Source organism: Leguminivora glycinivorella, chromosome Z (assembly GCF_023078275.1).
Source record: "Leguminivora glycinivorella isolate SPB_JAAS2020 chromosome Z, LegGlyc_1.1, whole genome shotgun sequence".
Classification (NCBI taxonomy): Eukaryota; Metazoa; Arthropoda; class Insecta; order Lepidoptera; family Tortricidae; genus Leguminivora; species Leguminivora glycinivorella.
In genome coordinates, this window is record NC_062998.1 from 24,079,548 (window position 1) to 24,094,750 (window position 15,203).

At 36.0% G+C, this 15,203-nt stretch overlaps 1 protein-coding gene across 1 annotated transcript in view; it reads left to right on the top strand.

The window, feature by feature from the left end:
- The first annotated feature begins 12,139 nt into the window (after nt 1–12,139).
- Nucleotides 12,140–15,203, top strand: part of LOC125241902 (5-hydroxytryptamine receptor 2A) — a 32,471-nt gene continuing 29,407 nt past the window's right edge. Inside the window, exon 1 of the mRNA XM_048150607.1 lies at nt 12,140–12,509. Coding sequence (XP_048006564.1) covers nt 12,140–12,509 — 370 coding nt within the window. The remainder of the gene's footprint in view (nt 12,510–15,203) is intronic.

Here is a 15,203-nt window from a genome sequence, read left to right on the forward strand (position 1 = left end):
GAATGTTATCTCGAATGTTTTGAACTGTTCTAGAAGTGTATTCAGCGCGAAACTTTTCACTCTAACATAATGGAAATGCAACTGTATTGCGTAACTATAAAATATAGTAAAGATGGATATTTATTGGTATGCTGATGCCATTTCGTAACATATACATATGGATCACACATGGGGGCCGCATATTGAATGTCGTCCATTCGATTTCGTGAATTTCGTTCAATAATATTTCCACCACTAACGATTTAAATTCTACTAGCAGAATCTAAAACCGGTGGTATTTACCACTAGATTTAAAATTACTAGCCGTCCTTTTTCAAAAATAGCGTTATGTTGTTTTTCACAGACTTTCGAACGGTGAATTCGTGCGTGCGAAATTCAAAACTTGGTACCATAGTACGAAGTAGGTAGGTAGTATTCAATAACCATGTTGTTGTGTTCCGAAAAATCAACTGAAAATTGCTATACCTACCTGTTTGCCTTATTTAGACTTCAATGCATATATACACGCATAAGTACCTAATGGGAATGACTGTATAAGACAGTACGTTGGCCCCGAAATTTCATACCGATAGCATAAGTAGTTCTCGAGATATTTAGTAATGTGACAGACGCACAGACAGACAGACGGACAGAGCGGTGCCATAAGGGTTCCTTTTGTACCATTTTGGTACGGAACCCTAAAAATGTTCTACGTGCCTAAAAGTACCCCAGTCTCTGCCTAAAAGTAACCCATAAAATATTTAAAGATACCACAATATCATATCCGGATAACTTCAAACAGCGTGCGTGTGGATGGAGTGAGCACCATCTGAAAAAAAAACATGCTGATCATTTAGTAAAAGTTTGAAAACAATAGTAAAACGAATCTCTGAATTTGTAAAAAGATAAATCAAAAGATACACTCAGTAACCATTAAAGCATGCATGCATTAAGTTATGCATGATGTTACCATTTGGCTACAATGTATATATGTATTGTTAAATAAACTAGCCAAAACATCAGCTGGACTGTTTTATTTAGTTTCCTAAATCCTAGATAATATGTAGGATCCATAAATAACTATATAAAAAAACATACTTTCTTTCAGAATCGCCACCTTCCTCTCTCACACGCACCCACACGTACTCGCACACTCTCTTACGCTTGTATAAATTCTAGGCAGCTCTGTTATTAGCTATGCTTGTAAGTATACTGTGTTGAACTTCTCAATAAATAAAAAAAAAACATTATTTCCACCCCGAAATAAAAAATCATGCATTTAAGGATTAAGATAAAATGGCGGAAAACTGTGAAAAAACTAGATAATCGCGATATTTAGTATGTGATTTGGGCAGATTTTTTCAGAGTTAGTAATTATTTTATGTTTTAACATTTTATCATCATAGGGGTTTCGCAAATAATGTACCTTTCTAATAGTAGTAAACATTTGATATCGGGGGGCACGGCAGTGCCCCGGCCAAGTCAAGCGCGAAGCAAACACTGCCGTACCATCCTTTACTGGAACCATTTCGCCACATTTTCAGGCCCCTATTTGAGAACCTCTGAATGAGACCAGAACGCAGAAAATTTCGTCACTCAGTAAGATATAATCACATACTTACTTAAAATCCAAAATTTCAAGTCTGTAGTTCATTTAATTCTGAAGTTAAGCGAAAGCAAAGTTTCGCGTCATTCACTCATGATCATCAGAATAGAACTAAGTAGTACTACTCAGTCCCATAAACTCAGAGAGCTGAAGTTTGGTACAGAATTAGAATTTAATGGCCACATAAAGGGAAAACTATAAAAACTAGGATAATCGAAGATCTGGAGTACCTGGTGACCCTGATTAGAAAACACAAGAGCCCAACCAAACTCTACATACATACCGATCGACATACCGCCTTTACAAAAAATATTCAACTTGGTGGGCCGCTTCATTTCATGCCCACGTTTCTACAAAAAGAAGTAAAATCTCACCAAAAACATTCTGTAAAAACTAGCCAAGTCTCTATGGAGCTGCTTTCTTATCTCTAAAAAGTAATGAAACTAGACAAAGTCGTGCCAAATCATTCCTTACTGCGATTTGTTTATTAATATAGTTAATGTTGTGTATTTACTAAACTAAAAAATTAAACAAACTCTGTTGGCATTGGCATATACATTATATACAATATATATATACTAGAATAACAATTTTATGTTAATTTCGTTTGACTAATTTGGCTGCCACGTGACAGTCTTCCTAGTGTGGGGCCACAGGATACTGACGAATGTAATTAACTATACAAAATACTAACTATAAAAATAAACTACTCTTAGTATCTATACTATATATACTAAAATAAACGAATGTAGTGTGTAAAATAAACTATTCAGTAAAACCTCAGGATTTCTAACAAGAAAATTAAAGCAATTCAGACAAGCAAGAAAAATAAATAGGTTTGACTGAAATATTTGGTCTGATATTAGGAGGATAATGTTTGGAATATTGTTTGACATATTTGGTCGACTAATGATGTCCAGCATAAGCGCGATTTTCTCAGCGTAATCTCTGGCATTGCTATCAGCCAGTCCCCAAACAAGAAAGTGATCTTCGCCTACATATTCTTCGAAATAGCCAAACGGATTTTAGAGGTAGCTCACACTACTGTATCTTAGTATTTAACATAAAGCAGGTGCCGAGTAATATAAATCCCTACCTTAAAGATCTGCGACTTCTGCGAGCAGGAAAATTCAAGCGAAGAAAGATCAAAACAGGGAAAAAGAACGAACGATGTTCCGGGCAAGTTTAGGTGTTATAGACGAAAACGAATGATGGATAAAATGTATCGCTTAATTCAATAAACACAGACAAATCATGAAATAGTACAAATGAAAAGGACCTCCCAAATATAAATCCCAATTTCAGGCAATATAAAATCACGAAAAAGTTGTCTAACATATTTTTAAGACCTAGAAATACTAACTCTCACCTCTTGTGTAGGTATACACTTGTTAAAAAACCTTTAAACCACTGTCAACGATATATTTATTCCCTAATTTCCCTATTTCAAGCTTAAAAATATTTCACTCTAGACCACACGTGATGTGGTTTGGTCACTCTTGTATGGAGAAAAAAACCGGCCAAGAGTGAGTCGGACTCGCCCACCGAGGGTTCCGTACAAACTTTCAATGGTAAAAATAATCATTACTCATACTCATATTCATTTATTTGTAACGCCATTTTACACGTCAAGATTTGATTTAAAAAAATAATATTCATACAACAATAATACTTAGAGAATAATTAGACAGAAGATTGAAATTACAAAAAGTTAGGCAATATTCACATAAAAAATGCACAAAAATATTTTTCTAATTAGGTAATAAAAAAATTGTCATAAGTGTAGGAAGGATGCTCGACCAGCCAAATTTTTAAGCGATACTTAAAGTTCGACACACTAGGCGCTTCAACCACATATTGCGGCAATTTATTTTTCCCCTCACTAGCTCGGAAACACGTGTTTTGTCCTTCAATACCAGCGGGTAAAAACGCATTTTATCCACTAGTGGATAAAGTAATTAGACCTTGAATATAGTCATTTTTTATGCTTTAAAATTAATAAAAGTGAGTGAATCTAGTGATGACGATGATTTACCACCTGTGGAACTACTGGAAGCAGTGATAAACGCGCTTTTTGCGTTGTACTTTCCTCGCTATAGTGAGGGGAAAAGTTTTGTGTTACACTCGGGTGCAAATGTATTTTACTTCTCGTGTGTTAAAAAAACTCGCAAGTTCAGGAGTCTATTCTCGAACCACTCGCTTCGCTCGTGGTTCAACTATAGAATCCTTTCACTTGCTCGTTTTTCAATTCCACACTCACCGTTAAAATACAACTTTGCACCCTTGTATAACAAATAACTAATAGACGGCAGGGTCCATCACATGTGTTAATTTGTTGGATTTCGCCAATTTACGGTCGATACCTACTATAACTTTCCGGCATTTCGAGTGTTGTACTTGGAACACATGTTGTTCGTTTTGTCACAGAATATATAATAGTACAAGTACAGAAGGCTCACTCCTTTGATGTTCACAAAATGCCGCCATTCTAAATTCTTACCTACATTAACAAACGGACCGCACGCGAGCAGCCAACATTGAATTTTATTGCGCCGCGCGAAGGTCGTCGCCAATGAATGGGCCGCGAACTCGCGGCCGCTGACATGTACACTGACATAACTCTAATACTAAATTGAATATACTCTAAGGCCGTTTTCACATTATCCGATCCGATATCGGATGTCGAACCGACATCCTACATCCGATAAACGCTTCCGATAATGTCGGATGTAGGTCCGATAAAACGCATTGTTCCAAATCAATGAAGTATGATTTTGTATCAAAAAATATTTAAAAAATAATTTATATTTAATAATTATAAGCACTGTATTCCAAATATTATATTGTAAAATTAAAATAACGAACATAAAAAATATTCAGTGTCAGGCAAAATAAATAATTTTACATTCAACTATATAAATATATATATTATTATAAATATATTCAATATTATATATTATAAATAATATTGCTATACTTGTCAATAGTTGTCATGCTTTCTAAATTTATTTTTCTCACTGCACCCACATTCGCGAATTTCTGTTTGGCCCTATGGTTGACTGGTAGAGAATGCCTTAAGGCATTAAGTCCGCCATTTGTACTTTTTTCCAATTGTGCAATAAAGTTTAAATAAATAAATAAATAAATAAATATATCTACTAAAAGATGAAAAAACTAGTATCCGCAATTCGGACCGATGCATTACAACCTTTTTTTTTTTTTTCAATGGAAATTGTCAACTAATTTGAATTTCGATCAATTAACAGCTGTTTAATAGACGCCATTTTTGTCACGCACACTACTACATACGTATACCTACATTATATACGCACACAAATAAATATTATCGGCCGACAAATGGCGGGGGGTCCGGCATGCCAAAAATAGTCGGAAGCGTCCTGCCGATATCGGCAGTTCGATGGTGCCTCGGACAAAAACTGTTGTAGGAGAGTGCCATCGGCATTAAATCCGCAATTTTTGCGTTTTATATCGTTTTTTAGTAATAATGATCTATTAAATACATAAATGAAGACCTGGAAGCGCATAAATCTTACATTTTACGTCCTTCCTACATCCGATATCGGATCGGATAATGTGAAAACGGCCTAAGGTAGAGCAGAGTCTAACTGGGGAAGTATACCTCCGCTTTACAAAAGACCGCAGTCAAGTAGCACTAGACCTTACTCATTGTTGTGTTCCTGCCAGTGAGTAAGGCAGCCAGAGCTCAACGAGGGTGCGGTATGCTGACAACGGAAGTAATTAGGACAATAAATTGTCCTTTGAGTCGTCGGCACCCAGGCCCCTTCTAAGTACAGATTTGTACAAGTTTCTAATGAGTCGAGTCGGCAACGCACATGTGCCACTCCTTGAGTGGCAGGCGTCCATAGGTTACAGTGACCGCTTTCCATCAGGCGGACCGTATGCCTGTTTGCCACCTACGTGGTACAAAAAAACTCTCGACGAATTCACCTTAAACATTAAAAACTAAATCAAAATCGATTGATTCGTTCGGGAGCTTCATAGCCACAGACATACAGACATGTCAAGCGTCAAACCTATTATTATTATAACACTCCGTCGTTTTTGCCTTGGTGGTTAAAAACAAGAAACCTCCTTCAAAACTATAATAAAACACAACTTTCTAAGAAAATTGGTCAAGTGCGAGTCGGATTTCGACATTTCCATACAAAAAGGTCATGAGCGCCTGACGACATGTAATGGCAACGTACGCTAAATTTCGTACTATAAAGATTTTGCGTATATTTTGGAAACTATAAGAGATAGAGCAAATAGACTTCAGATTTTGGTTGTCGGTGGCACAATTTTTTTGTTTTCGTATATATATCCACCTTTTTTTGGACCTATGTGGGCAATATTATGGTCAGTGAAGTTCTAAACGGTCTTAAGCGCCTCCTTTTTAGTAGGAACTTAAGTCATTTTGGAAAATGTTTTTTTTTTTTAACAATTTCTAAAGCAAAACGAAACAGAAATTGATTTCTTTATACCTGTCCAATGCGCTTACACAATTTTAAGTCGTTTCACCTTACACATTAAAAACTAAATCAAAATCGATTGATTCGTTCGGGAGCTTCATAGCCACAGACATACAGACATGTCAAGCGTCAAACCTATTATTATTATAACACTCCGTCGTTTTTGCCTTGGTGGTTAAAAACAAGAAACCTCCTTCAAAACTATAATAAAACACAACTTTCTAAGAAAATTGGTCAAGTGCGAGTCGGATTTCGACATTTCCATACAAAAAGGTCATGAGCGCCTGACGACATGTAATGGCAACGTACGCTAAATTTCGTACTATAAAGATTTTGCGTATATTTTGGAAACTATAAGAGATAGAGCAAATAGACTTCAGATTTTGGTTGTCGGTGGCACAATTTTTTTGTTTTCGTATATATATCCACCTTTTTTTGGACCTATGTGGGCAATATTATGGTCAGTGAAGTTCTAAACGGTCTTAAGCGCCTCCTTTTTAGTAGGAACTTAAGTCATTTTGGAAAATGTTTTTTTTTTTTAACAATTTCTAAAGCAAAACGAAACAGAAATTGATTTCTTTATACCTGTCCAATGCGCTTACACAATTTTGCAGCGTGCGTGCAGCGGCAGTGAGTGAAATTCGTAATCTGAGTTTTTTTCTCTTAAGTCCGACTTACGCTTGACTGTAGATTTCTAATAGGTTTTCCTGTAATCTACAGGTAGAGGGCTATCTCGTGTATTTTTTTGAAAATTTTACGCTAAGTAGTTTCGGAGATAAGGGGGGGGGGGGAATGGTAATTTTTTGCTTATTTTCTTAAATTACTTCTAAATTACCAAAATAAAAAATATAAAAAAAATATATTTCAGATGCTGATAAAATGCTCTTTCATTTGATATGTAACACAATATAGTTTTAATAACTTTGATTTTTAATTTTCAATTTTACCCCCCAAAAGTGACCCCTGTGATTAAATTTCATTTAATTAAATTACATGTCCGTCTTTGGGCCACAAGTTTACATACGTGTGCCAAATTTCAAGTAAATCGGTCCAGTAGTTTCGGAGAAATCGGCTGTGACAGAGGGACAGACAGACACGCGAGTGATCCTATAAGGGTTCCGTTTTTCCTCTTTGAGGTACGGAACCCTAAAAAAAGATAAAAAGATTTTCATTGGGGACAGTCACAAAAAGTTTGTTACTGATGCCAATAAATAGTATTTCAAATTATTTTGCAATTGGAATTCATCTGCCTCCGGATCCACATTAAAGTTTAATATTAATTATTATTAGGTGGGCATATTTTTTTATGGTTTGCAGGTTTGCCTTTTAATTAAAACTTTTGCTAAAACCACTATTGACATAGAAATAGCATCGTAAAGTCTCAAAAAAAATAAATAAAAAAAACTCAAAAAGAGACTACATTCCATACACAGTACAACGTGGAGTCAACGCTACGCCATAAAATGCCCGTGACCGTGACAATCAAGGAACCCAATTACCGTCACATAAACCACTACGTGGGCAATATCACTTTATATTTTGTATTTATACAATAGGCCACCATTTGAGGAGCAACTTAAAAAAAAACTTAAGTATAAATATTATGATTTTTAATACACTTCAAAATTTACTGCAATTACAACTTTGACGGCGCTCAAGAGCAGCACAATTAGGGAATGCAATTACCGGTCGTTTTTCAAAACCGGTAATTTACCGACATAGCGTCGCAAAAACCGGTAAACCGGTAATTTCCCGGTTTTGATTTTATTTCATGAAAAATCAATATTTTCCGTCAAAATCGATAATTAAGTAGTTTTTTTAGTAGTGTTCATTAAACTACCACTTTCAAAAGACAAATATGATTAATGAAATCTTGAAAAAAGCAGGTTTTAGGACTTTGTTACAAAAAATAAATACATTTTAGATGCTAAATCTTACAATTAGCACTCATCTTCGATAAAATCAATAAAGATACTAGAAATCATCATAGATTATTCATATAAGTATCACGTATTTGTAATTGCGTAAAGGACAACTGCAGGACCCTGATTCTTATATCCCACCAGAAACGTGCTGTGTTACACAGCAGATTATAATATGTCACATGCTGGACTGGCAGATCCCGCAAAAACAGGCAAGTTTCGTCAAGGGCAAAGGTGCAAACAGATCCTAAATATACGTCCATTGATAGAGATGGCTTATGAATTCAGTACTTCGATGATCCTCTGCTTCATCGACTATTGCAAAGCCTTTGACTGCATCGTTTTGTCATCAAGCATTTGGTAGCTTTCATTGAATTGAAATTCCGTTGAAAAAGGAAACTGAATTAGCAGAGAACCTTCGAGCCCTTTTACTTTTGTAAAAGGTGTTGATAAGATTACCCGTCACCTGCCTTCGGTGAATATGTCATCAGAAGAGCCTGCGGAAGCTGGGAGGGAAGAATCATCATTGGTGCGCACCAAAATAACGAATCTTCGATAGGCAGATAACACCAAATTTCTGGCCGCCAATGAAGCGGAAATGGTTGACAGCACTGGTAAAATGGAACGCATCAGTCTGGAAACGCATCTCAAGATTAACCACAGTAAAAACCAAGCTCATGGTGGTGGATTGTGGTACGTAGATACAACACACAGGTGCTCTTAGGCCAGTAACAGTAGATGACTTCATATACTTCGGCGCAAACATCGACAATATCGGTTCTTCTGAAAAAGAAAATCAGAATACGCATAGGAATGGCCAAAAGAGTCCTAGCTACAAGGATTATCTCCATAAGTCTTGGTTCCTGAGAACCGTATGTCTCTAGAAAAACCAAAACCGGATTGGTTTACGCTCTAGTCTTCTCCATTTTCATCTAGTCTGAAAAAGGCTGCAACCGCATTGAGATTTTCGAGATGCGGTGCTAGATGAAGATTTTGCAAATACCCTGAATTGCCTTCCGTACAAATGTGTCTATCTTACGCGAATTGAAAATCAACACCAGGTTATCAACCATCTGTTTACGTAGAGTTTTGGAGTTTTTGGAGGGAAAAAGGCTACAACCTTGAGCAACTAATCATTACTGGCAAGGTTGATGGCTAACGATCCAGAGGTCGCAAGATGGACAGATGAGATCCTTTCTATCCTCTACACCCAACTTCAGAACCGGAACAGAAAGTCAGAATAAAACTGATTATATTGGGACTTCACGACCCTCAGCAATGAAGATACCATGGCGAGGAGGACCCGGATCTTATTAAAGCTAATCAAATATTTAAATAACAATGAGTGAATTAATGGTCTTATCCTTCATTCGGGGTCTAAATTTGGAGTTTATAAACCCAACTGTGGATAGTGAACTGATTATCCACAGTCCAAACTTGTTGGTTTTATAGAAATCAGGTTTTTTTTTTATCTTGGAACCGACTATGCAGGCACGCACAGTGCAGGCAACAATACACGGACTCTAGCCGCTGCAAGAGCATGATGGATCTCCATACTCTCCATACGCCACGAAACATGTCGGCAGACATAATTGTACTTAGTACGTTTATGAAACGACAACCAGTCATCCCTCTCGCGCGTATTGACTGTCGACGTATTACAGTGGGTAAGATATAACAGACATGTTTTCAATACCACAATATATACAAAAAATAAACGTTTTCATGTAGAAAACGAATTCTTACTAAATAAAGTGATTACCAGAAGTATCTACAAGTGTTTATTTACGAAGAAACAGCGACAGAAGTGCTTTTTGTAGTAATTTTAAATTTCGGTAAAAAACCGGTTTTTGAGTATATTTACCGGTAATTTACCGAACCCAAATTTGGCAAAATTACCGTGAAACCGGTAAACCGGTTTACCGGTTTGCATTCCCTAAGCACAATATGCTTACATTTAAAAACAAGTTAAAACGTCATCTGCTCACTCTTCAAACTTCTCACTCCTAGTCGTCTCTATTCGTGTCTATTTATTTATTTTTCTACTCCCGTGTTGTTATTCGTCATTTACCGTGTCGTGCATAGATCGTTAAAACCCTACGTAAAAGATGCCCGCCCCCGCCCGGCGCCCCGCGCACCCACGCATACGATATAGCTCTTACAGCATAGTTAGGTAGCCTTTAAGGGATATAGCGGGCCGCGGGGCGCCGGCCGGGGGCGGGCGGCGGCGCGGGGGAGTGCGAGTGACAGGGGAGTGCAGAAACATTGCAGAGGACAAGTCAAAATACTTATAGGAAACTGCGAATTTCACGAAAGTTATTCTAGAAAACTATTCAAAAGTAAGTGCATGGTCGTAGAAAAAGTATTGTATGCGGTGTTTAACTGAATCAAAAAATACTCGTGGCATCTTAATAACAATGTTCGGCTTCGCCTCAAATTGTTACCCACGCCACTCGTCTTTTTTGACCTCCTTTAAACGCCTGTTGCATAAAATACTATTATGGTTTAAAGTTTTTATTGTGACTCATTTATCTCTCTTCCCACACCCCAGTTTACCTGTGTAATAATATTTTAATATTCTAATTTTGTCTCATGGCAGTCAATATTTTTAAATTAATGTCTTTTCTGTCTGTTTATTTTTTTAATTCCATTGTGCTTTGAAATCATACTTTAATGTGTTATTTTTCATACTTATCATATAAGTTTAAGGGTCCACTGAAAATCAGCGTCGTGGCACTATGTGCCATCCTCTTTGTAACAACAATCCATTTACCACTTATGTAACTGCCAAGATGTAACGTGTTGTTTCGAATAAATGTTATTACATTTTTTTTTTCATATTATCAAATTAGCCAACTACAATCACGTATGATAATGACAGGCCAATGTGATAAAAAATGACGTTTTCATCACATTTGCTGTTTAAAGGTCTCATTGCGACTACGTGTACTGAAGAATAATGTACTATTTTGTTCCCAAGAGAGTTATGGATTTAGTTTTAAAAACAATCCCTACAATACTTCAGGCAAAGGATGTTTCAATCAGCCAATGATTTTAGTTGCACAACAAAAATTTTACTATTAAGCTATAAAAAATATTAGACGGTATGAAAAATGCATTTTATTTTTGTTTATAAATTATTTCAGTGTGCTTTGCATTTATTTCCTAAATTTCACTGAGATAAATCGTTATAATTTACAATCTGACAGTATGTTCTTGACTAAACAGAGGCTTCAATCATAAAAATGAAAATCAAGTAGAAAATAAGTTCAATTGTATGCTTCTTTTAACACTGCATTTAATTTAAACGCTGTATTTTCGTGTTTCGTTTTGCTCATAAAGTGTTTGTAGTCAAAAACAATGGATTTATATGAAGAATATAGGTGAAGATACACTACTGGTCACAGGGCCGCCGTTGAAGGTCTTGTTTTGCCTTATGACATTTCCTCCGTGTTTTTTTCTCAAATGTGATAAAAAACATTGTGTTTGGTGCCTGTGTGGTGACGGGTTTAGAATTTCACCACCCCCTTTCTTCCCGTGGGTGTCGTAGAAGTCGACTATGGGATATGGGTTAAATTGTGGCGTAGGCGAGAGGCTGGCAACCTGTCACTGCAATGCCTCAGTTTCGTTTTCTTTCAACCCCTTATTTGCCAAGAGTGGCACTGAAGCTTTAGTAGTTTCATGTGCTCTGCCTACCCCTTTATGGGATACAGGCGTGATTGTATGTATGTATGTATGTGTTTAACTCAGGAGGTAAGAATTTTGAAAACTCGTGTCTATAACTCTCTCCAGCCTGCGACTGTCGCTAGTTTGACAATTGTTGTCAAAATCCCCCTTACCTCCCTTGTTGCACAATGTACTACAAATCTCTAGGCCCGTTAATATGGCTAAGCAAATTCATAATTCACGGTCATTATACGAAATGCCCTCATTGATCACTTGGTCCATAACAAAAATTTAATTATTTACATTAATGTAACGTTGTTTTTTGTCAACAGGTGGCGGTGCTTGGTCAAGAATTCATTCACAATGAGTTGTTTACAATCCACATACTACATTTACGAAATTAGGTGAAATTGTTCCTTAAATATGAGTGGCGTTCCTTAGATAAAGTATTATTTTGCTACTGATCACCAGTCATGAATGAACTGCAGATTTTGCAAGAGTTTATCTCCCCAACAAGATACTACGTTACCGAGTTATCAGAAGGAACGTCGTTCTACGCCTTCAACGACAGCGTACTTACTCCTCTAGACTATGACGAAAATGAGTTTGTCAGTGAGAATGGTTGGTTGGCTTTCATGGAGCCATGGAAAATTAATATATGGGCCATACTTGCATCTATTTTGGTAGTCTGCACTGCGGGAGGAAATATCCTTGTCTGCTTGGCGATATATCTTGAAAGGAGACTTCAAAATGTCACGAACTACTTTTTGATGTCATTGGCTATAACTGACTGCATGGTGGCGATACTTGTGATGCCTTTAGGAATATTGTCGCTAGTAAAAGGTACGTATAACGAACAACGATCTGAGCAAAATTGGTGTAACGTATTCTTCTACACGTTTAAAATACTCAATTCACGACAAATTCGTCTTAGGTACTTGGTGTATTTCTGCCTACTTGATATAACGCAAATTTCTTGATATTTTTCTCAGTCTGTTTGTTAATTAGTAGATAGAGAATTTGACTTGAAATTGTTTAAAAACACTAGTGACTTAAGTGGGCTTTCATGTGAAAAATAGTGAAATCGCAGCCGAGCGCTTAATCATACCGTGTGTGGTACCAAATGAAAGGGCTTTGCGAGTAGTTTACAAATATATAACATATTATAGGACTTTTTCTACTGAGTCTAACAAAATATGAGGAAATGTCCAGAAGTGGTAATAACTGTGACGGTGAAGGCTCGTTTTTGGAAGGCTAGGCATTATGACAGTAATCTCATTATTCATATATAATTCTTTGCTAGAAATTCACAAACAAACGGACTCTCTCCAAAAAATATCTGATATACACAATTATAACACGCGATCTAGACACAAATTACTTCTACCTAAGATGCGGCTTAAAAAATGGCAAAAACAGGGCGTTCACTTAAAGATCAAACTGTTCAATAAATTGCCACTTTTCAGGAAGCATGCCTTCTACTCTGTCACTGAATATTATTAAACTGTGATATTGACATGAACAAATTCGCATGTTCTTAAATAATTATTTCGCTTGTCATCAAATATTTTGAATGTTATATTTACATGTACATATATACTTAAATTATTTATATCGACATACCATATAATGCACATATTACTTTATGGTGAATAAAAACAATACAATACAAAAAATACATAATCGAGCAATTTTAGTAAACGTTGCAGACTAATTTTCTACGAAAATAACTTCGATGTGATGTGGATTTTCAAAGAAATTGTCACTTAAGTTTAGGTAATTTTTGAAATGATTTCGTTTACTCTTTTTCAAAACCTTATAATAAAAATGTAGTCTGAGAAGATTGGATATACGTATTATAAAATTTACCAGTTTCAGTATTCAAAATTGTCCAAATTTTATAAATAAGATCGACTAGTTCAGCGCTATACGCTGGTTTTTCTAAACGTGCATCAGAGAAAAAATCATAATTAATTTAGTTAGTTAGTTTTTTAAAATACCGTCTGATAAGAATCAAGATAATAAGATGCTCTAATTGAAACTTGGATTAAATATATCTATTAGATAACGGAAAGTGTAGTATTTCACCGACTTAGGGTCGGTTGCACCAAACCGTCTGTCACCGGTAAAGCGTTCGTTAAATTTTATTTGGTAGGGACGACGTTTGCTGGGGGGGTAGACGTTTGCTGCGTGACGATGATGTGTCTGTCAAATTTGGTTGATGCAACTGACCCTAAAACTATCAATTTTACATTATTTTGACGTTTTTCTTGAAAGCACCCTTTCGTTTTTTTTGTTTTAGTGTTTTAGATGACTTAATTTCACTTAGATCCTTTCACAACATCATGTGAAATGTCGTCAAGATGAAACAATAAAACTCGCCTGTCAAAAAGTTATCAAATTTGTAGAGCTTCTAACTCGAGCATCACAAACGCCACACCTTAGTCAAAATATGTACCTACATGGCAACACACAATAAATAATTCCAGTTAACACATTAATACGTGGGCGATTCTCAGAGATGACGTTCGGTGCCTGACTTCGGTGCTTTTTTACTACATTGATATGTCAGTCAATTTCCTTAAATTTAGCCTAAATGTAATATTCAATGAAAATATTGGCACGTGCGGCTAAACAACAACTTTGCCCACTTGTATAAATAACATTTTATTAAGAACGCATTTTTATGCGCCGTTTCGGGAACATGAAGTGAGTGAAGCCACTTTTCTGTAATAAACTGAATTGCATTTACTGCTCTCAGTATTGAAATATTAGGTTGGTACATAATTATATTCTGTCACTCATGTTATCCAGGATCGCATACAGTGAAATTCCCTATTCCCACAGCTACTATGTAATACCTACCTACTAACTACTTGTTGAATATTTGAAGACAATCATACCGACTAACAAGTCGGTATGATTGATTGTGACGGTAAATAACTCCTTTAGCTTCAGAACTCAATAAATGTAATCTATTGTAATTTTCCGGTCAACGTGAGTTCAATAGTCACTATAGCAGTCAGCCATAATAAGACCGAAGAAGGATACCTGCACAGCTTTATTCACCTTTATTTAATCCTTAGGTCAACATTGACATAGGAAACAGTCCAACCTGCAATATCCGACGCAAAAGGGTCATCAGATAAAGGATTTTGGGGATGTGAATTTTAGGGCACCGATAATGCTTACCTTGAGTAGATTATATCCTTCCCTCTGGATTTTAAATGCGTTTTTTTAATAATAATTTTGGCTATTCAATATTTTCTTTTTCCCTTCCATTGAGATTAGAATAATTTACAGAGTTAAGAGGGTCCCTGTATCTCTCTCCTTTACTAAGAGACTTTGCGACAAATCATTTAAAGGTTAATTATTTTTAAGACTTAGGTACGCGTTTAGGTTTTCAATCGGTTTATTACTCTTAAATTATCAGTTATAGTCTGAACTTTTAAAAACTCTAAATTTAAGTCAAAAAGGTAGGTAGTACGGTTTCAATGCTATCACATAAACTTTTTCGCGATGAATTCATTACAAGCA